At 52.1% G+C, this 27,718-nt stretch overlaps 1 protein-coding gene and 1 long non-coding RNA gene across 2 annotated transcripts; one reads left to right on the top strand and one right to left on the bottom strand.

Annotated features, from left to right (window-relative positions):
* Positions 1 to 247: 247 nt before the first annotated feature.
* LOC132523722 (uncharacterized) lies at positions 248 to 15,973 on the bottom strand. Its single transcript, XR_009541625.1, has 3 exons — positions 15,618 to 15,973; positions 4,524 to 4,575; positions 248 to 624 (listed from the first exon to the last, which is right to left on the bottom strand). It is a non-coding gene; the product is annotated as an uncharacterized LOC132523722 (long non-coding RNA).
* AQP7 (aquaporin 7) lies at positions 11,403 to 27,213 on the top strand. The gene is given in 9 exon segments (XM_060155232.1): positions 11,403 to 11,581; positions 12,736 to 12,786; positions 17,142 to 17,259; positions 23,087 to 23,210; positions 23,619 to 23,756; positions 23,966 to 24,084; positions 24,317 to 24,534; positions 24,888 to 25,096; positions 25,099 to 27,213. Coding segments are annotated over 8 exon segments (990 nt in total). The 5' UTR covers positions 11,403 to 11,581; positions 12,736 to 12,760; the 3' UTR covers positions 25,137 to 27,213.
* The last annotated feature ends 505 nt before the right edge of the window (positions 27,214 to 27,718 follow it).

The raw sequence follows: 27,718 nt of genomic DNA, 5'->3' as shown, positions 1-27,718 counted from the left end.
CCTGGATGGGGGGAACCACCCCTGAACAGCCAAACCCCAAAACAGCCCCACACTCAGGCTCCCAGCCAGGAGGTCCCTGAGGTTTTCACTGCTCCTTTCTGCTACCACCGCACTCTTTCTTCTTCTCATGAAGCATCCCTGATCTGGACTCCCTCTTTGCTCTGATTAACTCAGTACCTGAGATGCCACCATTATTAGACTCTTTTTTTAAAAATAAATTTATTTATTTTATTTATTTTTGGCGATGTTGGGTCTTCGTTGCTGCACGCGGGCTTTCTACAGTTGTGGCGAGCGGGGGCTACTCTTCATTGCAATGCGCGGGCTTTTCATTGCGGTGGCTTCTCTTGTTGTGGAGCACGGGCTGTAGGTGTGCAGGCTTCAGTAGTTGTGGCATACGGGCTCAGTACTTGTGGCTCATGCGCTCTAGAGCGCAGGCTCAGTAGTTGTGGCGCACGGGCTTACTTGCTCCGCGGCATGTGGGATCTTCCCAGACAAGGGCTCGAACCCGTGTCCCCTGCATTGGCAGGTGGATTCTTAACCACTGCGCCACCAGGGAAGCCCTGACTCTTGTTTACTTGTGGGTTAAGAAATTGCTGCTCAGAGCTTCTCCTTTAAAATGTTTTACTGTAGAAGGATTTTTGATATTGATTTAGGCAGAAATCAAAGGATGAAACCAGAAGGTGAATGGCTGATGGGGAACTTGACAGTGGTGGGATCAGGCTGCCACCCTCTGAACCCACTGACGGGTCAGCATCACTAAGCTTGGGGCAACTAGACATTATGTGTCTCTGGATGAAGTACAGTAGGAAGCACACAGGACTGTCCACAAAGGATTCCTACCCCCCAAATTGATCCTAAATAAAATTATATGATTAGAGCTAACTTCCTATATATTCTAAGAAATACAGGGGATGGAGGAAAAGTTAAATGATACCACAAGGAAGCAAACACAAACCCAGAACTGTGACTTCCTATGGAACCACATGTACTCAATAGTGACAGTGACAGGAACAGAATGTGAACAGAACAGAAAGGGGAACGGGTCATGTTTAAGAAAACATTTAACCCAGTGCAATGTGTTTGGATCCTGACTGGAACAAACCAACAAATTAAGATATTTGGAAACAATGTGAGTACTTGGCAAGTCCATGGAATTGTTCATTTTGTTAGGCATGGGATAGTCATTATGTAAGTAAATGTTCATAGATTTTAGAGATGAATACTGAAGAATGCAGGAGTGAAATGCCATAATAGCTGGAATTTGTTTCAAAATACTTCATAAAAGAAAAAAAACCCCAAAACATCTGTGACACCAGAGTGCCAAAAGGTTGATGATTTTATTGGGTGAAGGTTATGTGGAGGTTCATACACTACTTTGGTGCATGTTAGAAATTTTCATTTAAAAATGCTGTAAAGGGGTATGGAGCCTGCTTCCAGGCGTTAGGCTTGGGCATCTGAGCTGGCCTGACTGCTGGGAACTCATCTCTGTCCAGTCCACCGCCTCCATCTCAGCTCCTCTGACATCCACGTAGCTGGTGGGAATCCTTGTTTGGAACTGAAACATAGCGCATTGTCCCCAAGACGGGGCAGGCTCTCTGGGTCAGCCTAGGCAGACATAGGCAGCCCTTCTTCCAACTCCACTCACTCTGTAATCAGTCAAGCCTTCCTGCCCTCCATCCTTGTCTCTCCTGCCATGGAAACATGACCAAAGATGCCCAGTCTTTGGGCTGAGGGACATCAAGAGGAGAGCTCAGAGCTGTAGGCAGAGGAAGGCCTCTGGCCCTGTTACGGACGGTGGGGCGGGGGAGATGAGGGCCGATCTAGTGCCCCCAGCCAGACGAGATGGGAAGCCCAGAAGACAAGACCAGCTCTCTGGATACCCTCCTTGGTGTGGGACAGGGCAATGGAGGCACCTAGACCATCACCAGAGCTGAACAAGTTGTACTCTGTCTCGGGAGGGTCTCTCCCCCAACCTCTGCTGACTCTTCTAAATTCACTCAGCAACATGTCCTCATTTCCTTCCTGCAATTCCATCCAATTACAATGTCAACCACCGTCATATTAAACCACCCCTTCTGCAGTCACTGCTGCTAATTCTGCACCATGGGGAACAACACTGCTGGGGTGGTCCTCCTCGCTGTACGCTCCATCCTTGTCTCTCCCATGCAGAGATGCATTAGGGCATCCTCAGGCCGGGCTAGGAGCCAGGACACCTGGGCTTGACTCACGCTGGACCTTCGGCTATACCGAGAGCAGAAGAGACTGTGTCTACCTGCTCAGTCCAATCTGGCTCAGCTGGTACTGCAGGGGACCAGCCTGGGCGTGAGAGGAACCTCCATTGATACTGGGAGAGGCCCGGGAACTGGGAAGGCCCCATCTCGCCTTGGGCCCCTGTGTTCCACCAAGCCTGCCTGGGCTCAATGCCTGTGGGTGCCTGGGCCCAAGTCCCTGCCCACACAGACCTCTGAACAGCCCCCTGGGCAATCACTGTGTTCCTGGAAAGCTGTAAGTCAAATCCCACCTTCCCGCAGGCTAACACGGTCATTTCAGAGCTGCTTTCCTGCTGAAGGGGGGCACCTTGTGAGCATTTCCTCGGGGTCTCTATTCTCTCTTTGTCCTCAATGGAACATATATATGTGTGGAGAGGCCTCCAGATTTGGGCAGAGGTGACAGGTAGGGAAGGTATCTCAGGGAGCAGCCGACCTTGCCCACCTGGAAGGAGGTAGGGAGACGGCTCCACTCGGGGAGCCGCCAGTGTGATTGGGGCGATGGCGTAGTCACATCACACCCCGGTAGCCAGGCCCGCTGGGCGCGCCTCCTTTTTCATGCTGAGCAGGACAGTGGAGAGAGAGTAGCTTGCCTGGGGTTGCTGAGATAAGCTCTCTGCCCACACTCAGCCCCCTGTTCCAGATCAGATAGGGCACGTTTCTGCAGTGAGTGGCCTGCTGACGGGCACCGTGCTGACGCAGGCAGGAAAATATTAACCCAGAGGAATGGGCGCATGCTCGTGTGTGCACGACTCTGTGTGTTTGTGTATGTGTGTGTGAGAGACAGTGAGTCCACAGAGAGGTTTTCACATTCAAGACCAGACATAGACACGTACATATACACACACACCTACTCATTCACACATATGTTCACATACAGATATATACAAAGATACAAATGCTTCTCACACATGCAAATTTCTTCAGTGTCATCTCCCAACTTCTTCTGTCAATGAGACCCCCTCCTCTAGGAAGCCTTCCCTGATAGCTCCAGCTCATACTAAAAAGTGACGGGCCTGAGCTCTATGCCTGGTTTCTGATGCCAAATTAGGTAGCCTGATGAGGACTTTAGAGAGGAGCAGACAGGGTTTGAATTCTGGTTCCATGACTTATAGGATGTTTGTCCTTGGGCAAGTGGTGGTGCCTCCTGACCCTGTCTGCCTCAGTCTCTGTCCACTCTTCCCTGGAGGCCCACGTATGACTCTGAGAAGGAAGGATGAGAGCCTGGGCTCGGGGGAGGGTCTGGTCATTGGAGAGTGTCAGGGTTAAAGACCATCCTGGGTCCTGACTGTGCCCCCAGCCCTCGCCAGCCCGGCCACCTAGCCCCCAGTTCTCCTAGCTTGGGTCCCTGGCCTCCTGGGCAGATCTGGATGTTCTAGTTCTGGGTCATCTTGGGTAAGTTGCTACCTTGCTCTGAATCTCAGGTTCCCTACTTGAGTTTGAAAGGGGACACTTACCTGGGTGAGGATTAAGGGTCTTTTCTTTTTTGAGCAGTCTGAGAATTTTCAAGATGTCAGGTGATTTCAGAGAGACCAGGGTTTGTCCAGGTACAGGCACTGCTCTCCCACCCCGCTCCCTGCTCCTTCAACCAGAGCTGCTCATTTCTTACAGATTGATTCCACAGTGCCTGAGTTATATGGACTCTGTGGCTCCATGCTTCCACTGCAGGGGGCATGGGTTCGATCCCTGGCTGGGGAACTGAGATCCCGTAGGTTGCATGGCGTGGCCCCAAAAAAAAGTTCTTAAAAAAAAAAAGTCTGGAAAATCCCAAGTGGAAAACCATTTGACTGAAAGCCAGTTTACATGATAAATAAGTTAATCAAAGGGCATGTTAGTGGAAATAAATAGTTGAAATGATTCATTTTTTACACATTGATACTTTGGGGGGCATTTGAGGGAAGTTCAGAGAAGTTTTAGTGTATCTGGGCATTTTTCTTTATTCTGATTTTTTTAAATTTCTATTTGCATTTTTATTCCTAACTGGGTTTCAGCCAATTGTCTCTGTCCCATGCTATTCATAATAGAAAAGAGTTGGATACATTTAAAATTGGAGACAATTCTGTGCTGTACAGCCACATATATGACATGGATGTGGACCTACTGGCATGGAAAAGATGTTCTTAATGTTTGAGTGAAAAAAGTACTTTACAAAACTTTATAGAAGTTTCCTTCTACTTATTGTTGACAAAGTGTGGGGCGGGGGAGGAGAATGTGTCTATGTGTATACATAAAAAAAAGGATTAGAAAGAAACTTACCAGAATTTTTGTAGTTGTTGTCACGGAGGGAAAATGCTCTTTTCGCTTATTTCTGTTTTAGGTAATAGAAGAAGTAAAAGAAAAGAATCTGAGTTTTTTTCCCATTTTTAAAAACTTTCCACTCCAATGTTGGACAATTATATCTGCTTGACTTGTTTGGCTATGTGTTCATAAACATTTAAATTTTCAGTTAGGTTGAACATTAATGTCCCCAATCACTAGATCACATTAAAAGATTTTTAGTGTAGTGAGTAAGAAAGGGGAGGTTGATGAGCACTGGGTTTTTTCCAACCTATTTACTAGCAAAAGAAGTGTATTGCAGGCAAAATTAAAATAAGAAAACTGAATGACTTCTGAAAGAGGGACCAAATGCCTAAAGATACATCAGAGTCTGCAAAAATTGCCCTGTAGCACACTAATATTACCAATTCATTTCAACTGATTTATCATTTCAACCAAATTAGTTTTTGAGTTAATGGTCTGCTGCTGCCTTTGTAAACCTTTTCCTGGATCCTTTCTAGAGGCCAAAAGTAGTGGGTTGAGAGGACTGCATACCCTCCAACCCCATTTCACAGGTAGGGAAACAGAGGCTCAGGGGCAGGGACTGAGCCAGGGTTGGGCAGTGAATCTGATGCCCAGCTGGGACTCAAACCCAAGTAAATGTGCAAGGCATCTGGCGGGGTCTTCACTGAAGCCAGAGCTAGGATACTTGGTTAAATTTGAATTTCAGAGAAACTATGGGTAATTTTTTGTTTGTTTTTCCTTTTTTGTTTGTAAACAATGGGTAATTTTTTAGCATAAGTATGTCCCAAATATTGCATATATTGTTTCTCTGAAATTCAAATTCAAAACTGAACGTCTTGCGTTTCATTTGGCGGCCCTACTCAGAGCCCACCCTGTGCAGACAGGACCCCGGGTATTCCCTGTCTGCCTGCACCATCCCCCTTGGCCCTGGAGATCCCCCCAGGCTCTGTCTAGACCCACCTCTGACCCTAGTGCCCAGCCTCGCTGACCCTCTTGCTGCCTGTCTTCTCTCCATGGTTGAACTTTCTGCCGCCTCAGCCTCCACTTCTTCAGTGCTGTGACCGTCCTCCATCCCGCCATTTCACCAAGGCTAGCCTCCCCTCAGCACTCACCTCTGGGGCCACAGCCTCCCGGAGCTTCCAGTGTCCTCTTGGCAGCCTGGTGTCTGGGTTTCTATCTCCCTCCTCACCTGCTCCTTCTCAGTCACCCTCCTGTCCCCAGAATCCTGCCCCCATCCCTTGCCCCACACCCTCATGCTTCCTGGCGAGCCCATTGACTCCTGTGGCAGATGCCTAGGGGCTGACATCTGTTCTCTTTCTCCAGCCTGAGCCTGGGCCCAATCATGCCCCTGCCTGCTGGGTGCTCTGAGGCCACAAGGACCCCAGACTGACTACTTCACTCTTCTCTTTGCTTAGCACCTTTCAAGGGCTCCTCAGGCTCTTGGGATAAAGTCTGCCTCTGTGTCCTGGCAGACAAAGCTCTTCATGGTCTGTCCCTGCCCATTTCTCCAGCCCTGTGCAAACCGCTGACAGTCCCCAGAACATATTAGGTTTTCTCACAATCCCACTGGGCTTCAAATGACTTAAAATAACCACTAGCGGGGCTTCCCTGGTGATGCAGTGGTTAAGAATCTGCCTGCCAATGCAGGGGACACGGGTTTGAGCCCTGGTCCTGGAAGATCCCACGTGCTGCAGAGCAACTAAGCCTGTGAGCCACAACTACTGAGCCCGTGTGCCACAACTACTGAGCCCACGAGCCACAACTACTGAGCCCACGAACCACAGCTACTGAAGCCTGTTTGCCTAGAGCCTGTGCTCCACAACAAGAGAAGCCACCACAATGAGAAGCCAGTGCACTGCAACAGAGTAGTCCTCTCTCTCCGCAACCAAAGAAAAGCCCACGTGCAGCAACGAAGACCCAACGCAGCCAGAAATAAAACAAATAAAAAACAAAACAAAACAAAACAAAACCAAAAGACCACTACCATCCCATCCTCCCTCTCTCATTTTAAAGGACTCAGTGCCCATGTCATCTCTTCTGGAAGATTCTTGCCCACCTCCAGGCTGGCTTAGCTGTTCCTGTAACCCCTCTACCTTAACACAGTGTATCATAAGTCACCTGCAGTTTTTTTTCTTTTGAAGGTTGATTTTAATGAACAAAAATCTCTGTATAAAAACATTTAAACTTTATCAAATTCTTTAAAAATACACACACACACACAGATCCAAATCCAATACAGAATCTTTTGAAGATTATCATTTTTCACCTCAGCATAACATGTAGAGGGATTTCTGGATAAAACTTTACATGTGAAAAAAGACCCATAGTCTTACACATGCACACACACAAGAGCACACAATCACAATCAGGAAGAACTAAAGTATATGGTAAGAATGCAAACGGAATGGGAATGAATTTCTTGTAAAGCTTATATAAAAGAATGCTGCAAAGGGGCTTCCCTGGTGGCGCAGTGGTTGAGAGTCTGCCTGCCGATGCAGGGGACACGGGTTCGTGCCCTGGTCCGGGAAGATCCCACATGCCGCGGAGCGGCTAGGCCCGTGAGTCATGGCCGCTGGGCCTGTGCGTCCAGAGCCTGTGCTCCGCAACGGGAGAGGCCACAACAGTGAGAGGCCGCGTACCGCAAACAAAAAAAAAAAAAAAAAAAAAAAGAATGCTGCATGAGTAAAAGAACATTCTATACCAAGAGAAGATGCAGAGAGGGGAAAGAGAAAGCAGAGGTTAGTCTAACTCATTAATAAATAGTTTGAGAAGGTCATTCAAGAACAGTGAATTTGGGGAGTTACAGATAATCCCTAGTTTTCACCACCTCAAATTCTGTGAATCTGGTAACTGATGATGCTTTGAAAGTGTCTATGTTTTCATTTTTTTGTAGGTCTTGATTTGTTCATCAATTTTTAGGTGTGGTTTGTCCCTTTTGGTGTTAATTCCTCAGTTCTCGCTCAGTGTTACATCCAATTCACCAGAAGAGCCACAGTAAGAAACGATGGCAAGCACAGAGGACTACAAGCGTGGCAGTCACGGATGGCAGTTAATAAGAGCCAGACGGCCTGGGTTTGCATTTCAGTGTCACTAGCTGCTAGCTTCCTGTTACTCAGCAAGCTCCTCGGCCACTCTCTGTCTCCATTTCCTCATCTTCAATTAGGGATCATTATTACCTACTTCATATAGGGCTATTAAGAGGATTTAAACAAGATAATCCACTTAAAGAATTTATCACACTGGGCTTCCCTGGTGGCGCAGTGGTTGAGAGTCCACCTGCCGATGCAGGGGACACGGGTTCGTGCCCCGGTCTGGGAAGATCCCACACACCGCGGAGCGGCTGGGCCCGTGAGCCATGGCCGCTGAGCCTGCGCGTCTGGAGCCTGTGCTCCATAACGGGAGAGGACACAACAGTGAGAGGTCCGCGTACCACAAAAAAAAAAAAAAAAAAAAAGAATTTATCACACTGCCTGACACAACTAAATGTGCAATAAATGTTACCTAAAATTACTATTAGTCATAGAATTACAGGGAAATCAAAAGAAGAATTTTCCTTTCTCCATATTTCTCTTTAATGAGGTTTTCAGAGGCAAAAAAGATTGAGGATCTAGTCTTATGAATATAGATATTTGCTTTTATGTTAGAAAAAAAATTACATGGCTCCATATCACAAAATTTAACATCTTTCCATTAAACATCACACAATCCTCATCATCGTTATGCCCTACACACACTCTAAGTGATGTGGAGTTTCTACTGATATTCAACAATAGGGTCCAGAAATTTTAAATAAGAAATAGTTGCAGAAATGCATGTTGGGCAGTAATCTGTGGGTGCCCTAAAAGCTTGGGCCAACACAGATGCCTGGGATTCTGGCTTCAAGGCCTGGACCCGCCCACACACAGTCAGATGGGTCAGGTTCCTGCAGCCCTTCAAAGCCCCATTTGAGACCCCCTTCAAGAGGGGAGTTCCCAATAGGTGAAAGGAGCAGCAGCCACTGAGGATGGAATGCCCCACGCCTACTTCAGTACGATAGGATAGCTATCATTGGTTTCTTTCATTGTGTCCAGAATAAAACAGGCTTCTTCCTGAAAGCTCTGTATCATTTCATCACTAAAGAGCACAAGGATTCCTGTGGGCCCCTGCTTGTGGACCTAGCTGATCTGGCAAGGGGAAATGCTGAAAAGCTGAGCCATTTTTTCTGTCAGTTCAACAGCTGTCAGTTCTTCTAGGTAGATGGCATGGGAAACGAAGAAAGTACCATTTGAGTCTCCATCCTCATGCTTCTGCTGCTGTTGCCGCTGCCCCCTCAGCCGCAAGGATTCCTGACAAACATAAATGGTTAGCCTTGGGCACACCATCCGGCCTTTTAATGCATTAAAAAGTCTGATTCCATCTGCAGGGCCACAGATTTGAATCACATCGTCTCTAGTTAGTTTCAATAAATCTGCCCCTGAGACGTTTGTAAAAAGCCTCGTGAATGTGGAAAAACGGTTTCCATGCAACCACTGCTGAGCCTCCTGAGGTGTGGTTGTCGGCAAGAGGTTATCTGTGACTGGAGGGGGCAGCTCTGGCTGGTGACTTGGTGAACCATTTCCTTCCCCAAGAGAAAGACTGCTATGGGAACTGCTGAAGCCAGGTGATGGGGAATTATTGACATACGTGATCTCGGGCCGTGGAGAACACTCTGTGAGTATAGTTGTCTCATGGGAAGGTTGCTATTTCTCCTTCTCATGAGGCGTTCGTTTCTCCATTTTCTCCCTGTCTGTTTTTTGTTTTCTGTCTGCACCTTTGGGCTTGAAGATTTTGATCTGGCAGCTGGCTGAGTGTAAGTGCCCAGTATATTCCCCGTTCTCATTCTCCTTGAAGGTATCGGTTTGTACTCGAAATGGCACTCCCTTCTCTCCACCATGTTTCTGCATAGTGAACTCTGTGCTAATACAATGTACTTGAATAAACACAGATGTCCTCTTTGCAGGGTCCCACAGGAACTCCACTGTATTTAGTTGGTTTGGATTAGCCCTAGGATCGATTATACCCACAGACATTGGGATATCTACGTCAAGAATTCTATCTCCAGGTGGGTTCCACCTCCAGCCCTCCAGCTGCTGATGTTCAGTGTATTGGAGCCGTCTGTCATGGAACATGACACGGAATACACTCTTCACCAACTTGCCATTAATTTCTGGTAGTTCTCCAAGTTTCCTGTTGTCTAGTATTCGGATTTCATAAGACTGGCCTTGATTGAGATGTGTCAGGGTTTTATCATGGAGTTTCACTGCTGGAGAGGTGGCAGCACAAAGCACATATTGAAAAGGGAGGATTTTATTCTCATTATCTGGAGGCAAACTTGACTCTTCTTGCTTAAAAATGGGCAATGCTTGGACATCACCTGCGCTCCCATGTCGCTTTCGCACCTTTTCTCCCGCCCCTTTCTGCGGGAACCACCTGCCGTTTATCTGTCTGTCCCAAGACACAGGCAGGAGGGTGTCTGCTCTACCTCTGGGTCCTCAGCGTACAGCCCAGTAAATGAGTCCAGGGCTGGATCCCTGACTCCAACATGGATCCCATTTCCCTCCCTCACCAGCCTGATCCCAGCCCAATCCAGCTCTGCTCAAGTTCTGACCTCATCCAAGACCCCAGCTTCACTTTTGACTCTTACCTCGCCCTGGCCTCAACAGCACACAAAGGAAAGGAATAAAGGCAGGTGCCCCTCACTCCAGGGGTACATCTCTACCTCCCTGAAGAAGGACTCAGCGTCCTGAGCCCTCTTCGAGTCTGCAGAGGGGAATGAGGGCAAGTAGGGGTGGGAACCTGGGCAATGCAAGTTCCAGACCTGACCCAGTCTATTGGCACCCTCTAGAGGACAGTTCTATTACCAGAGCTGGCTTTGCAACTAGATCCTATACCACCTCTCCACAATGAGGGGCTACAGTCCTCAGAAGCTTCTGGACCCACTGCCCACCATCCACTACTCCACCTGGGGGGCCTCCTTACGTTCTGCAGACCAGCAACCCCACCCTTGTTTCTCAGCACTGGGTCACCTGCTCAAATCCCAAACTGGCCCATCTTTGGAGGCTCAGCCATTCCCTGGCTGCAGAAGTCCTCTCAGATGGCAGCTGGTGCCCTGGTTTGCTCCTGACCCCTCCTTGGTCACCCCACCTGCAGCCTTACATTCTGGTCCAGCTTGGCTCCTTCCCAGATGCCTTGCTTGCTGTTCCCAAGGGAGGCATCTTCTTGATGGTGGGGTCTAGGGTTCCCCTTCCCCCACTCAGACGGGGGCTCCCAGAGCACGAGGCCCAGGCTCTTTCTCCTCCCCACCAGACTAAGAACCTCCAGAGAACCAGGCCTGGCTTTCTACCTCCCCTCTTAGACTGAGGTTTTCCTGCAAATATGGCTTATGTCTCTTCCTTCCCCTCAGACTGGGAGGCCCCTGAGTCCTGGGCATGAGCCTCTCTTTCTTTCTTCGGGATGGGCGCTTCCTTAGGTCTGACCCAGGGTCTTCTCCCCAACCCTTCCACCTGGCTATTGATCTCCAGACTTTTCCACCTCCAATCCCCATTCCGTGCAGTTCTGCCCACAGCTGGGGCACTCAGGAGCCTCTGGAGCCTCCCCCAGCTCTGGGGCCCTGGGAGGGCTTCCTTCGGCTCTGGGCTGGACCTTTGGCTTGGAGCACAGGGCCTTCCTGTGGGACCGTGAGGCCCAGAGCGCCCACCCAAGCTGCACCTGTGACCTCACAAAGGCTGCCTCAGAACCTGGTCTCCATGGCGCTGCTGGCAGGAGAAGGGATGCTATTTTGGGCAGTGCGTCCGGACTTGGTGATGGGGCCAAACCCCTGCCCCACTGACCTCTTCCCTGGAACAGCAGAGTAGAGCAGTGCTCGGGCCACCCCGAGGAGGGCCAAGAGGCGGGCTCTAGCTTGGGGACGCAGGGACAGCGGAGCCTGAGACAGTCACGGAGGAACAAGTTCAAGACCTGCTGTGACTGAGAGGCCCCCAAGCCAGACGCTGGGAAGCATAAGGCACTTGGGCAGAGTGAGTCTGGCTCTAGGTAGGGCTGGGACAGGGGGCCTCCCCTGGGACCCAGGCCTGGGAGTGCCACTGCTGGGGACCACATGGGGAGGAGGTGACCGTGGGACTGTCTGGGGAAGGAACCCCAGCCAGGAGTTGAAGGCCTGGATATCTGCTCTGGTTTAGTCCTGAGTTGCTGCGTCATATGGGCGCATCACACTTCCTCTCTGGGCTTCAGTTTCCTTACCCGTAAATTGACTGCTGGGAGGCCCAGTGGTGCAGCAGAGACTGGGAGGTTGTGTGGGGCTGGGCTGCCAGCAGAGCCTGGGGGGTGGGAGTCGGGGGGCGAGTAGAGACTGGCGACACGGGACCAAAGCAGAAGGGATGCAGATCAGAGTAATGGGTGGATTTCTGGCTTTGCTGGAGTGGTTCCTCCCTCTGGAGTCCCCTCCTGAGAGGCTGGGGCTAGAGGGTTTCTGCCATCAGGGCTAAGGATGTGAACTTAGGCTGCAGTTAGAGGGAAGCGGGCTAGAGAACAAGGGAGCATGCAGGATGGGGAAACTCCAGGGTTACCTTTGTGCTGTCATTTGTGAGGAAAATGGGGATTAAAAGGGGGGAATTTTCAGGAAAAGTGAGAGGGTAGATTTTGTTCTGAGGTGGGGGTTAGGACTAAATGAACTTTCAGGACCTCATCCTGCGTGTGTGTGTGTGTGTGTGTGTGTGTGTGTGTGAGTGTGTGTGTGTGTGCAAGGGGAGGCAGACAAGGCCCTGGAAAGTCACAGTGTAAGTCAGCAGCAAGAGAGCTTGAGGTTAGACTGAAGACAATAATACCCGCATATATGAGGGGTGGAGCTGCTGGGGGGAGGCTGTGGGCATCTCCACTGTCCAAAGCTGGGCTGCAGACTTGGGAAGGTCAGGAGGACCTCCGCAGGGCCTGGTCCGGGGACCACGAGTCCGGGGGCCAGCAGGGGTGAGGGGGTGTGGCTTTAGTGCCACTCCCCATTGGCTGAAGACACCGACCCCTCCTTCTCCGTCCCTGCCAGCTCGGCTGGGTTGAGGGGTTGGCACTGGCAGCAGCTGTCCCTGTGGCTTCTTCCCTGGGGGAGCTGAGGTCTGATGAGAATGAGGGGCGAAGTTCTGAGCCCCCCAGCCCTAGTGACCTCTCTCTGGCTCCACAGCATCTAAAAATCTCAAAGACATAATATGGCTCAGGCTGACAGGAAGAAGCGGTAAGCATCCCACCCATTCCCCTACCCCAGCCGTTCCATCCTGCACCCAGCACACCCCCAGGGCCCTCCCTGCCCCTCTCTCAGCCTCTCCCTCATGGTAGCTGATGCTCCCAGACTCCTTCCTTCCCACCCCGTACCAGCCCATGGGGCCCAGAAGAAGGATCTCTCCCACCTGTGCCCATAGCCAAGCATGGGCTGGGCCCTGGGCTGAGGGGAGGCTCAGAAAGACCCAGATGAGGGTCAAGGAGTCGGGCAGTGGGTTCCAGCTGCCCCTGTGTAGGTTGTGCTCAATTGAACTGAACTCACCACCTCTCACCCGCTCAGGCTCAGGTCTCTTTGGGGTGAAATAAAAGCCAGAGTCCTTGCAATGGCCAAGGCCCTGCCTATCTAGTGCCCATTTCCTCTCTGACCTTCCCCCACCCCACTCTCCCCTCCTTTCCTTCAAACATGCTCAGAGTCCTTCAGTGGCCATCCCCCCTGCCTGAAACGTTCTTTCCGCAGTTCCCCACAGGGCTCGCTCCCTCCCCTCCTCCCTGTCTTTTTCGTTTTCAAAATAAATTTATTTATTTATTGGCTGCTTGGGTCTTCGTTGCTGCGCACAGGCTTTCTCTAGTTGCCGCCAGCGGGGCTACTCTTCCTTGCGGTGCACGGGCTTCTCATTGCAGTGGCTTCTCTTGTTGCGGAGCATGGGCTCTAGGTGCATGGGCTTGAGTAGTTGCGGTGCACAGGCTCAGTAGTTGTGGCTCGTGAGCTCTAGAGCGCAGGCTCAGTAGTTGTGGTGCACAGGCTTAGTTGCCCCGCGGCATGTGGGATCTTCCCGGACCAGAGCTCAAACCCGTGTCTCCTGCATTGGCAGGCGGATTCTTAACCACTGCGCCACCAGGGTAGTCCCCTCCTCCCTGTCTTTGCTCAAATGCCACCTTCTCAGTGAAGCTCACCCTGACTGCCCTACTCAGTCACTGCCCACCTCCTTTTCCTTGCTCTACCTTTTCCCGTAGGATGTACTACCTTCTACCACACAGATGACCTACTTAGGACATTTCATCTCTGCCTGTCAGCTCCACATGAGCATGGATGTTGGTCTGCTTGTGTGTTCTTGGATAGAGAGAATGAATGGGTCCCTTCTGTGCCAATGACATCGCTGTCTCTGCCCAGGACTCTCATAGGGCTTTAGACCCTTTTTCCAGAGACTCACTGGTCCTGCAGGCAGCTCAGTCCCAGCTGAAAACAGCCTTTTCCACTCCTCTCCCACCACTTCCCATGGTCTCAGCTCAGTCAAGGATCCCCTTCTCCTCCGATGCTCAAGCCAGAAGTCAAGGCCTTGTCCTTGATATTCTGTCCCCCACTAACCACCTCATGTCCCTCACATCTAACCACCAATCTGCTAAAATATGTAAGATATCCTCACTCCCACATCCCTACGCCCTCACAGCCACTTTAGGCCACCACTTGCCCATTCTTCAAGTCTCTTCAGGCCTTGCCTCCCACCCGGGGGCTTCTTGCTCTGATGGTGTTATCCATCTCCTCCACTGGATGAAGCCATCCAAGGGCAGAGACTGGATTTTTACTTTTCCCCCTTGTGCCTGACTTATAAGTAGCTGCTCAACAAACGTGTTAAATGGATAAATATTGGTTAGCTGGTTAAATGGTTGGCTTGAGGTTAGTTGGATAGTTTGCAGCTGGTTGGTTGATTAGATAATTAAATGAGCTGGTCAATAGGAGAATCAGTTAGTTGGTTAAGTTGCTAGGTTGATGAGTCAAAGGGTTGGTTGTTGGGTTGTTAGATATTTAGTTCCTTGGTTAGCACATATTACTTAGGTAATTACCTCATTGGCTGTTAGTTTCTTGGTTTGTAGGCTAGTTTTCTTAGATGCGCTTTATCATTCTATACCCTTCCTTGAGCTCTCTCATCTATGCCCATGGATCAGACGACCATCTATGACATGGTGACGTCCAAATGGGTATCTCTAAACAAGACCACATGACCGGCAGCCTCCTTACTGGTCACCACCACTTAGCTGTCTAGTGAGCTCCTCAAACTCGCCACACCCAGAAGGGGACCCCTCATTCTCCAGCCTAAGCCTGCAGCTTCTCTCATGTGCCTCACACAGGCCATCGTGCTGCTCTAGCCAGAGCCTGGGGTCATCCCTGACGCTTCCTTCTCCATTCTCCTCTCTAATAAGACACCAAGTCTGTCGGTTTGACTGTCTTCCTCTCACCACCGCCACTGCACCTTCCTGGCTCAGGCTGCCATCACCTCTCAGCCTGTCCGATTGCTCACCACGCCTCTACTCATGCTCCCTTATTCCTGCCTCCAAAGAGGAGACAGTGCTTCTGCTTAAATCCGTCACCCCACGGCCCTCTGGGGCGAGGTCAGACTGCCTAACGTGGGCCATGAGGCCATCTGCCCCTCTCTGCCCATCTCGTGCCACTCTCCGTTCTCTCTCTGCAGCCCATCCTTATAGAATTCCTCTATATATCACACACTGTCGTATCTGCAAGCCTTTGTCCAAGCATTAGCCCAGAACCTTCCCCCAGCCTCCTTTGATGCTCCTTCATCTGGCCGGTCTTGTATTCTCGACCTAAATTTCCTCTGGGAGAGCCTCCTACTCCCTCCTCTGGGTCATCTGCTTCCTCCCTGCAACCCCATAGTGCCCACTCTTCACTGTGGCAACACTCTTCACAATTTTAAGTAACTGCTTAGTTAATTGTTCATCTTCCTAAGAGCAGGGATCATGCCAATGTTCTTTACTGCAGTCACTGAACACAGCAGGCATGGTAGGCATTCAATAAACCTTTGGTTCACTGGCTCCTTGGTGGTTGTCACTTACTGCGTCCTGCCTGCTTTGTGGTGAGGAGGAAGGGGCCAGGGTTCCAGAGCTCTCTTGGTGTCTGTGACTTCCTGCTTTGTCTACTGCTCCTCTGCCTCTGTGGTACCTTCCCAGGACTGTTCTTGAATTCCTGCTGTCTCAGGCTCTTCTTCAGGGCTGAGGAGGCATAGGGGCAAGGCGACCCTTATATGATGCTGCATGGGAGCTGCAGCTGGATGGGAGCCAGTGGGCCAACCATCCAGGCAACTCTACCTCCCCCTCCATGTGCTCAGTCCTGGGTTTGTTTCCCTGAAGTAAGGAGACAGCAAGGACTAGGGTGGGTGAGGAATGAGCATGGGGTCTCAGCCAGAAAAGTGGGAGGGGTTCTATCCATGCCTGGTTTACATTTCTCACTCCCTTACTCTCTGCTGCTGTGAGGCTGGGGAAAGTCAGCAAGCTGAGGCGGGGTGTGGGTGATGTTGCTGACCCCAGCGGGGTGAGGAAGGTGAGGGTCACTCAGCGTGGAGGGCGGGGGAGGGTCACCAGTCTGAACAAGCACTAAGGCTGCACTTAGAGGCATCTGCACCCCACCTCCTCCTTAGCCTCCGGACACCGTCTCCTTCCTCACACTCAAGTCCTGTTCCCCCACCACCAACAGAAGATAGAGCCTCTAACTCACTTTTTCATCCGTCTATGCATCCAATCATGCACTTACTAAACAAACGTTTATCAAGCCTCTACCATGTGTCAGGCACTGTGGGAAGTTCTGGGGATCTAGTGGAGAGTAACAGATGAATTCTCAGTTTTCGTTCATTCGACAGTGTACATTGCACACCTACTATGTGCCCGGCACTGTGCTAGACAATGAGGATACACCAGGGAGTAAGACACAGTCCCTCCTTTCCTCTGTCCCTCCCGTTCATTCGTTCATTCATTCACTCCCTCACAAGCATTCATTTGTGTTGACCTTGCTTCAGAGCCTGGTATATTCTGCCGTCCCCGTCATCTCTGGCAGAACCTGGGGCATGCTTCAGGCCTCAGTGCTGTTTCTAGAGCCCAGGAGCAGACTTTGCTACAACCTGTGCTGTTTGCAGAGCCTCACTGCTGCCAGCTCCTGCCTGATGCCTTACCTGTGTCCCCAGAGCTCTGGCCCCAGCAGACAGGCAGACAGACAGACAATTGAGCTCCACTCTCCTGCCTGCTCTCCCATCTGCTTCTCCCCTGAGGCTCTTTGGCAGCACAGATGGCGCTCACTGGCTTCCCAGCTGCCCCCTCTGCAAACTGGCCTCATTAGTGCTCGCTTCTCAATGGTCCAGTCCCCCATCAGGAGGAAGAAGGGGCATGATCTGGATACCCCCAGTCCCTCTCCACATCCCTGGGACTCTCACATGCCTCTGACCCCAGCAGTACCAGCTGCCCTGGGCAAGAGGAGGTGTGTGGAGAGGCCACTGGGTTACCCATTAACTCAGCCATGAGTTGAAAACCCGATGGACTGTAAGCGCGCCTGATCTCATTTCTGCCCATGGGCTCGGGCTGCTGCTTCAGGTCCACCCGCATGTCCAAGATGGTCACACCGTCTGCAGTAAGAAGGATGCAAACAGTACTGCAGAAGGAGATGGTGCGCGAGTTCCTGGCCGAGTTCCTGAGCACATTTGTCATGATGGTGAGTGGGTGGGTGGCACAGGGTGAGCAGGCTCTGAGGAAGGGGCCTCAGGAAGCTAGGGCTCAGTAAGGGCAATCCATGACCCCCTCCCCACCGCTGGGCCCTGAGTCACACTGTCCATTTCCCGGCCTCTGAGCTAGGAGCCTGAGGGAGAAGCATAGGAAAATAAGGAGAGCTCTGTCTTTCTCACCAAGCCTTTTTGGGAGAGAAAGGGCTCATGGTACGTGGGAGCAGAATGAAATCCTGGGCTGCTTGGGGATGGCTGGGTCAGGGGGCATGCCTGGAAGTGAGGAGAAGGGAAACAAAGATCAAAGAGATTGGAGAGGACATTGAGGCTTTGAGAATTAATCCTGAGGGCAATGGGGAGACATCGAAGGTTCTCAAGCAGGGGAATGATATGGCCAGATTTGGATCTTAAAAGGAAATTCCGGGCGCAGTGTGGAGCCTAAGCCGAATGGGCAAAGCTGGAGGGAGGGGAACCGAAGAGGCTGTGGCAATGACTTAGGATAGAGGTAGAGAGGGTGTGGAGGAGAAAGCACACATCTGCGAGAGTTATGGAAGAGGGAACCTGCGAGCAACAGATGTGGGGTAAATGCTTAGGGGGCCGTTCTGCGGAGCCTGCGGCCCAGCGCAGGGTGAGGCATGAGGTCAGTTTTAATGGGATCAGGTGAGGTGCCGGGGAGAAATCTCGGGGGCGGTTGGATATAGAGGTCTGGAACTCTAGAGAGTGGCTTGGGCTGGAAGTAAAGAGTTAGACTACATCAGAATATGAATTGTGGTTATAAAAATTGTCCAGTGAGAATGTACAGACAGAGAAAAAAATGGAGTTGAGGACAGCCTGAAGAATGAAGAGAAGCACACAAAGGGGCCTGAGAAGGAGTGACCGGAGGGGTGAGGGGAGAAGTGGGGGGGGGACCAGGTTACAGAAGCGGCGGGGTCCACAAGGAGGGAGTGGTCAGCAGCGTGGGAGGCTGCAGACAGGCCAGAGAAGTGAGCGCTGACGCCTTCTTGTAGAGTATGGCAACCTGGAGGTCCTGGGGCACATGGGTGAGGGCTCTTTTAGTGGATCATGGGACAGAAACCATAGGCAAGTGGGATGTGGGTTTTCTTGGAAACTCCCTGTCCGTCCACCTGCGTCGGCCCTGCCACTTATCCCATCCAGCCTCTGCCCTTAAGCTGTGGCCATGCTTGTTTGCACCTTACGAAGGCCCAGGTCCATGAAAAGAAGGGCTAGCCTCTGGGAAGGGAAGTGAAGGTGTCGGGAGTGTCCCAGAGGCGGCAGGGGGCTGGGGGTTGGGGGGAGAGGACGAGTGTGGTTGTGTGTTCGTGTGTGTGTGTACGTTGAGTCACGGTGTAGGAGGCAGTGGGATCCACAGAGCCCTGGAGACACCTAGGTTCTTATACTGATCATCCTGCCAGTGAGTCACCAGCTGGCCTTGGACAGGTCTCTCTGTGGCTCAGAGCCTGTCTTCTCAGACATTATTAAGTGTGTTGGATCGGGCCTCCATAGGCTTTGGAGCTGGGTTTAGATTCCGGCTCTGCTATCTTCTAGCTCTGTGATCTTACATAAGCATCTTAACTGTTCAGAACTTTACTAATAGCGAGCTGGCCAACTTTGTGAAGAAGGTCAAGAGACCGACCCCCAGCGCACATAGGACATATGTGTTGGTTGCTTGTCAAACTAACAAGCGCTCTCAGCTGCTCTCCCCTCCCTGCCACTCGCTGTCTCCCCCTTCTCCATTACCTGCCCTCCTGAGCTGTGACACCAGCATCTGGATCCGCTCTTGCCTTAATCCAGGGCAAAGTAACTCATTTATGACAAGACATTCCAGCCCCGTGAGGGCTGTTAAACCTTGGAACTGTGGAGGCGGGAGGGTGCCTCCTCAGAGAGCTCTTAGGGAAAGCAAGCACTGACCACATGCATTCATGCCTGCCCACTGCCCACGTTTGCGTTTTTCTTCCTTTTATTGAGATTATTATAGAGCACCTACTGCATACCAGGCACTATAATGCTAAGCCCTTATGTGCAGCATCTTCCCAAATCCTCACAACAGCCCTGTAAGGGAGGTACTATTATCCCCATTTCACAGGTGGGGAGAATGAGGCTCCGTGAGACAAAGTCACTTGCCCAAGGTCACATTTTAAGTTAAGATGAAATCCAGTCCAGTCTAATATCCCTGTCTTGACCCTTCATCGCTATGCTCTGTTCCTTAGCTTAGCTGTAGATTTCTGACTGTCCCCCAGCTGAGGTAAGGCCCTGACTTTGGGTAGTTCAAGACCACTCTCCAGGCCTCTGTTTCCCTTGGGAGCAGAAACATTTGCCATTCAGTTGCTGTGAGGATCGAAGGGAAGTTACCCTTGTAAAAGAACTTTGTGAGGTTCATGCTCACAGAGGACATCGTATTGTTGTTATTTTTAGGTGTCGGGCCTGTGTGCCAAGAAGTGGTGGCTTTTTCAGTTGATAGGAAGCTCAGTGAGTCATCAGCACAAAGCTTTCGCCAGAAAAGCTACAGTGACCTTGGGCCCCATTTACTGCCAACAAGATAAGGGAAGCAGACTGTTCCACTCAGTTCCACTCTGTAACCTCCGGGGCTGTTGTCCTCTGGGCTGGGCCCATGGCTATTGGAGGGACCTGGACAGGCTGGGCCACGTTCACTGATCAGAGAGGGTGGGCGCTGGGCTATCAGGGCCCTGGAAAACCAGCTGTAGTTGTGAGTAGTAGGGCAGGGGTTGCAAACTCATGCTGTGGGGGGCCAAAGAGAGTCACCTGAGGGTGGCGGAGATGGTGGCTAATGGCAGAGTGCGGACCTATGCGAAGACGTGGCTGCCACCACTCCAGCCGACTGTTGCCATGCCATGTAGAATGTGGGCCACTGTTGCAGACCTTCTGATTTTGCAAGAGAAGCTGGAACTTCTGTGCTTGTGTCAAGACCAGGCTACCCAAACAAAACGTGGGCTGGACGGCTTAGGTCCAGGGGTTGCCAGTTGGCAACCTTGACACAGGAGATCACGTGGGGTTTATTCACTCATTCATTATTTTTAGTAAATGGTTTTGAGCTCCTACTTGGAAATGGGGACCCTTGGTCTTCAGACCCTCCATGCCTGCTCCAGCCCCTGCACCTCCTGACCCCCCAAGCCTGCCAGCCTGGCCTGGCCTTGCTCCCCGCCCCCAGAGCTACTCAGACACTTTGCTCCTCCTTTCCTCTCTCCTTTATCTTCAGCCCCTCCCTCTCTCAACCTTAACACACTCAGGTCTCTCGACCTAAAACAACAGAACACAGGACATCCCTTCATTTATCACACTTGCTCTCCCTCCCTCCTCAGGTAGGTTCTCAAAGGCATGTCTACCGTGGTCCTTTCAACTGTTCACCACCTACCCCCCCTCACGCTTTCTGGGACCTGGCTTCATCAGACCCCATGGCCTGATGACACAGTGCTCACCACGCTACTCATGACCACTGGATGGTCACACCCAAAGGGATGTTTTCCAGGCCTTCTCACGCTTGACCCAGAGTCTGCACATGACCGTGTGGGCCACACCCTTCTTGGGAACTCTGCTTCTCCCTGGGGTCCAGGGCACATTCTCTTTGTTCTTCCATTTCAACTGCTGCTCCAGCTGGGGTTTCTAACGTCCACCCCTGAGGGCTGACGTTTGGTCCTAGGTTCAGCCCTCAGCTGCCCACTCACCCTGCGCCCTCTCCCGGGTGTCTTCATCCAGCCCGACGGCTTCAACTGCAGCCCTTGTGTCCACAGTTCTTCAGGTTTTCTTTTTTCAAAAACTCTAGAACTGTTCAAAGGAAATAAAATATGAGCTACATATGTAATCTAAAATTTTCTAGTAGCCACATTAAAAAGGTAAAAAGTGACAGGTGAAATTAATTTTAATAGTTACTCTATTTAACCCACATACCCAGAATGTTACCAGTTCAACATGTAATCAATATACAATTATGAATAAGATCTTCTACATTTTCCTTTTCCTACTAAGCCTTTGAAATCTGGTGTGTGCCTTACACATACAGTAGATCTCAATTTGGACTAGCAACATTTCAAGTACATAATAGCCACATGTGGCTCATGGCCATCATATTGGATGACACGGGTCTAGACTCTGATTTCCAGCAGTTTGGACATCTAGAGGTCCCTCAAAGACAACATATCCAAAATACATAGACTTTTCAGAGGAGGTGCCGTCTGAATGTGGTCTTTTTTTCTTTTTTCTTTAAATAATTAACATTTTGGGCTGCATTGGGTCTTAGTTGCGGTGCGCGGGCTTCTCTCTAGTTGTGGTGCAGGGGCTCCAGAGCGTGTGGGCTCTGTAGTTTCTGGTGTGCAGGCTCTCTAGTTGAGGCACGTGGGAGAATGTAAGCTGAGTTGATTGTGTGTGGGGGAGGAGGGAGAGGACATCCAAGTTTCTGCCTTGGCCAACTGGGATGGGGGAACATGGGATGAAGATCACATTTTCTGAGAGATGGTGAGCTTTCAAAATAGAGCTGGAGACGCTTGTGAAGCACCCCGGAGACTTCCAGTGGGTATCTGGAAATAGGGATCTGGCTCCCAGGTAGAGGTTTTGGGAATTAGTGCATCAGGCATATCTGAAGCTCTAGCCCTGGTAAGAAAACGCAGGAGTGACTGGGGTGAGATATGAAAAGGGCCAGGGATAGAACCCTGGGATCATCTGTATTTTATGAGGCAGATGAAGGAAGAAGAATGTGGGAAGGAACTGTGGACCGGGGGAGGCTACAGAGGGAAAAGGAAAACCAGGAGAGGGAGATGTCATGGAAGCCAAAGAGGAGGCACTTTCCAGAAGCACAGTGTGGTTAAGGGGGTGAAAGTCAGCACAAGTGAGACGATGCCTGAAGGGACCTTTGGGCAATCTGGAGGCTGGAGTCCTCGGACAAAGCGCAGATGTCGGTGACAGTTGGAAGCAGAAGCCGGGCTGAGGAGGGAGGGCAAGGGAAGGGATAAAGGAGCCAGCCAGCAGGTCCTTCCTGGAGCCTGACTGACATGGGAGGGGCCGTCCAGGAGTCCACCGGTGGACAGGGAGACCGGGCTGAGGAGGGAGGCTTCACTTTCAGGAAGGAAGAGACCCGAGCGTGTGGCAGCCACTCAAGGGGAGTGTGGAGGATACAGGCCAGGGGAAGGTCTCTGAAGAAGGAGAGAGAGGTGGGAGCAAGGGCCAGAGCTGAAGGGAAGGTGGATATAGGGGTAGGTGGGTGTTGTTGAGTGAGGGCCTCCTTTTAGGTCTCTAACATCCCTGTGAAGGGGGTCAGTGGGCCGTGTCACCTGCTGAGATCTGGTGCTGGGGGATGGGCAAGAAGTTCAGGAGTGACGCCTGAGGGCAATGGGAATGAGGCTGGCTCCAGGGCTGAGTGTGTGGGGCTCTTGATGGTTGGAGGTTCCTGGCAGAGTCCAGATGTGAGGCTTGGAGATTCCTTGAAGAAACTCCCTTCAGGCTAGGCTGAAATGTGAGAAGCTCTGAGGGGTCGAATCCACACCAGCCCTGCCCTCCTGGAAGCCCTGCCTCCTCCAGGCCCTTCAGGTGCACCTGGAATCTAGGGACCTGGACATGCCCGTGAGAGCCCCTCACTCCACCGCCCCGCCCCGGCTCCTTGCACAGCCCTCACCCAGCTCTCACTGGTCATGTCTGAGCAGCCTTGGCAGGGCCAAGGGGGAGAGGTCACGAGGAGGGAAGTCTCTGGAGGAGGGGGGAGGGCAGAGGGTCTCCAAGGGCAATGCCAGGGAGGCGTAGCGCGGGAGGGGCCGAGCGCCACTCTGAGGTTGGGGCTCCTGGGCGGGCAGCTCCCTCAGAGGCCCTCTCCCACAGGTGTTTGGTCTCGGCTCCGTGGCCCACATGGTTCTAGGAGACAAGATGGGGAGCTTCCTCGGTGTCAACTTGGGTTTTGGCTTCGGAGTCACCATGGGAGTGCACATGGCAGGGAACATCTCCGGTGAGTGGGCTGGGCCCCGCCTGACAGGCAAGGCCAGGTGTCCCCTGCGGGCTCCTGCTGCCCCCTTCCAGCTGTCCCCTTCTCCAAGTCAGCCAGCACCTTGCCCTCACGGGCGGCTTGGAGGGAGAACACCCTGAGCCCTTTTCCTCTGCCCAGACGCTTCACGAGCCCCCTTGACCCCTTGTTTTTACTAGCTGGGTCAACTTAGGCAAGCGATTGAACCTCTCCATCCCTCACTTTCCGTAATGGTTAAATGGAGATGGTGGTGCCTGCCTCGCCGGGTCCTTTTGAGGACTGAGTGAGTACGCTCCACGAACGCTAGCCGTTATTATTGTTGCTGTCGTTGCTCTCAGTATTACTGATTCTTGTTGTTTGTTTCTACGCCGACACACTTGACCCTCCCTGCAGGGGCCCATATGAACGCAGCCTTGACCTTCACCAACTGTGCACTAGGCCGCATGTCCTGGAAGAAGTTTCCCGTGTATGTTCTGGGTCAGTTCCTGGGTTCCTTCCTGGCTGCTGCCACCATCTACTGCCTCTTCTACAGTGAGTGTCCCGCCCTGGGCTGTCCATCTCTGGCCTCAGCCTCCTCCCCTGAAATATGGGCTGATCCAACCGAGTGTCCTAGCCTGTGAAAATGTCTGGGAGAGAAAAGTCTTGGAGGTACTCCCTGCCCTCCATCCTACAGCCTCATCTCTGAGACTGCAGTGGGGTTTGGCTGCGGGCAGGTCTATACTCAATCTGTGTTTCCACAGCCGCCATCATCGACTACTCGGGGGGAAGTCTGACAGTGACTGGTCCCACAGCCACTGCTAACATTTTTGCCACCTACCTTCCTGACCACATGACCTTGTGGAGGGGCTTCCTGGATGAGGTCAGTGGTCCAGGGTGGGTGCCCCTCCTCAAGCCCTCCCCCACTCAGGAGGGGGCCAGCAGTGAGCCCCTCATGGTGAAGAGGACAAGAACTCTGGATGGGGACTTGTCCTTGTGCCAGGACATGTTTCTGCCAGCGGGTTTGGGCTGGGGGCACTGCTGAGGCCCTATGGCTTGGCTAGGGGTCCCAGGTGGCTGCCACGGTGTCGGCTGCCACGGTGTCTGCTCCCCAGGTGTTAGTGACAGGGATGCTTGAGCTGTGTCTCTTAGCCATCACGGACAAGGGGAACAACCCAGCACTGGAAGGGACACAGGCCTTGGTGATTGGCATCCTTGTTGTCATCATTGGAGTGTCCATGGGTATGAACACAGGATATGCCATCAACCCCTCCCGGGACCTGCCTCCACGCTTCTTCACCTTCATTGCTGGCTGGGGCACACAGGTCTTCAGGTACTGCCTTGTCCAGACCATTGCTGTGAGTCTTCTGTAGGCTCCCTATATGTGGAGGGGTGGAGTAGCCCGGGAGCATCCTGCAGAGCTCCCAGTGGCCTGGGGAGGCAAGAGCGGGTCCTGACTTTCCTCCAGACCCTGCTCCTGGACTGAAGGTCAACCCTGCCCCAGACCCGCCTCTGTCCTTGAATCAGGCTGAAGCTGACCGGTGCCCCAGGCTCAGGGGCAACTCCCGGGCTAGGGTGGGGTCTCTCCTCTACTCTCAGGCCCTACTCTCTGTCTCGGCCTGAGGTAGATGCAGGTGCCATGCTGGGCATCGGCCCCCTAAGCAGGCCTCTGCCTCTTGCCTGCAGCACCAAGGACTGGTGGTGGGTGCCAGTGGTGGCCCCACCCCTAGGTGCCTACTTAGGTGCCATCATCTACTTGATCTTCATTGGCTCCAGCATCCAACAGAAGCCCCAGATACTGGAGACTCCCTCGACGTATGAAGACCACGGAACACCTGTGTTGCCCAAGTCCACATCTCACACACCCGTGACCTCTTCCCTCACCCCTGTCTCTGTGTCCCCGACAACAGACCTTCAGTCCTGTCCCACCCTTAATTGACTCCATCTGCCTAGAACACCTCTAAGTAAGACTGTTTTTGACCCCATCCCCATCCCAATAAAGAAAGCCTTGTCCCACAGTGGCACCCCTGGTTCCTGGGTGCCTCCTGTGGTTGGGCTTCCCTCCTGGATTCTTCCAGGAGCTCCAGGGTTATGCCATAACCCAAGGCTGAGCATAGAGCGGAGAGGCCTCTGACTCCTTCTGGCTCTGGGAGCTGGGTCGCGCCTGGGGAAGAAAGTGGAAGGGACAACCTGTGGCCTCGGTAAGAACAGGATCAGATCACAGAACACCGGGCACAGAACAGTGGACTTTCAGGCACAGGGTAGAAGGGGATAGCTTGGGGGAAGGGACACCAGCTAGCAGGTGGGGGTCAGTTATGGATATACCTTGAGTGCCCTGGGATAGGACTCTGCACTCTCCCTCAGTTCTGGCCAGTTCTCGGACCAGGCAAGTCATGTCCCAAGTGTGTAGGTCAGAGTTCTCAACCTTGTTTTCATTATCGCCCCCTCAGGAGCCTTTTAGACATTTTTTCCTTAATCACACAGTATTTTAAATACCACAGATACACTGTATATCTGTTTATGTACTGTACACATACCTTTGCTTTATACAAAAAAAAGTAAGATTTAAAAAATCTCTCCCTTCCAAGGATCCATTTTTTCTCCCATGGGAGCAAAGTCTCCCCCACCCTTGAAAACGCCTGATGAAGACTGAAAGGAGGTAAGAGACTGGGCTCCTCTTCCTTCTTCCTGAGGCCAGAGCTCTCCCACAGGAAGGAGCTCCAGAGTTGGAAAGGAAGATGTGGAGAGGAAAATCCTTCCAAAGGGCACAGGAAATGGTCTCGTGGGGTGCAGGGGGACAGGTGCAGAGGTTGGGTGGCGGTGGGGCAGCCAGAGTCCACTGACCCTGGGGCCCGGTGGAATCCTCTGTGTTCTGGGACTCAGAACGCAGCATCACCCATGGCTCCTGTCACTGCTCGTGCATTTAGCCTTCCAACAATCATGGAGTTCCTCCTGGGTGCAGGCCCTGGGGATGAGGCTGGGTCTCTGCCTTTGAGGGGGGCAGCACCTACTGGGGACAGGCAATCATAAGGAAGGAGCTAAGTGGTGCAGAGGGGGCTCGTAGGCCAGCCTCAGGAGGAGACAGAGCAGAATGGGGGCTGGGGGGTGTCCTTCCTGGGGCTGGTTGCCACACTTTAAGGTAGGAGGAGACAGCGGGCAGAGGAGGCTGAGCTTTCTTCTGGAAGTGTGGGCATGGCGAGACGAGGTTTAGAAAACCCACCTGAGCTGCAGTGTGCAGGATGCTGGAAAACAGGGAGACTGGGGCCTGCAAGGGAGTGTGGTGTGAGGCTGCTCCAGAGGAGTGGCAGGGCAGCTAACAGGTCAGCGCTGGTGGGCGGAGAGGAGAGAAGGGATTCACCTAATACCAAGGAGGTAAAACCTGCAGAACCTGGGCTTGGACTGGAGGAAGGAGTGGGTGAGGAAGAGGCGGGGGCCAGGGCTCACTTCCAGTTTCTGGCTTGGGCCCGGGTGTTGGAGATGTCCCCACTGAGCGTGGGGTGTGGGAGAGGAAATGGTTTGAGAGGAAGATGATAAATTATATCGTGGACACATTGACTTTGAGGTGCCTATCGGACTTGGGCAAGAGGTGTGTAGGCTTGGGCTTCCCTGGTGGCTCAGTGGTTGAGAGTCCGCCTGCTGACGCAGGGGACACGGGTTCGTGCCCCGGTCCGGGAAGATCCCACATGCCGCGGAGCGGCTGGGCCCGTGAGCCATGGCCGCTGAGCCTGCGCGTCCAGAGCCTGTGCTCCGCAACGGGAGAGGCCACAACAGTGAGAGGCCTGCGTACCGCAAAAAAAAAAACAAACAAAAAAAAACAAGGTGTGTAGTCTTGGGCAAGTTACTCAGCCTCTCTGGGCCCCGGTTTTCTCATTTGTAAAATGGGTCTAATAATATTACCTGCCATTTGTGTTGATGTGAATATTCAATGAAATAAAATATGTACAATGCTGAGGATAGTGGTTGGCACAGAGTAAGTGCTCAATAAACCATTATGCCTTTTGTGTGGTCTGGAGCTCAGAAGAAAGTTGAAGCAGAGATTGGGGAAACTGTGGTTGTGTGGATACAGCTGGGGCCGAGGAAGGGTATAAGAAGGGTCAGTGAGCAGGGTCCTGGGAGCACAGCCAAGAGGCAGCTGTGAGGTGGAGTGGGCCTCTCAAGAGGTTTGGTTGACGAGGGGCACAAGCTGGGTGGTCAGGGGACACTGGAAACATCCCAGATGTCCATCAACAGAGGAACAGATACATTGCAGTCTAGTCACATATAGTGGAATACGATACATCAGTGAAAACTAAGGCACAACAGCTACCTGCAACAACATGGGGAAAGTTTGGAGGCATAAAGAGCGAGGGAGTACGACACCTTATACCATTAAAAAACAAGCAAAAAAACGGGACTTCCCTGGTGGCGCAGTGGATAAGATTCCGCACTCCCAATGCAGGGGGCCTGGGTTTGATCCCTCTTCAGGGAACTAGATCCCACATGCTTGCTGCAACTAAGGAGCTGGTGAGCTGCATCTA

The sequence above is a fragment of the Lagenorhynchus albirostris genome, chromosome 7 (assembly GCF_949774975.1).
Source record: "Lagenorhynchus albirostris chromosome 7, mLagAlb1.1, whole genome shotgun sequence".
Classification (NCBI taxonomy): domain Eukaryota; kingdom Metazoa; phylum Chordata; class Mammalia; order Artiodactyla; family Delphinidae; genus Lagenorhynchus; species Lagenorhynchus albirostris.
The sequence above is the reverse complement of the archived record's forward strand: the minus strand, read 5'-3'. Positions and strand labels throughout refer to the sequence as shown.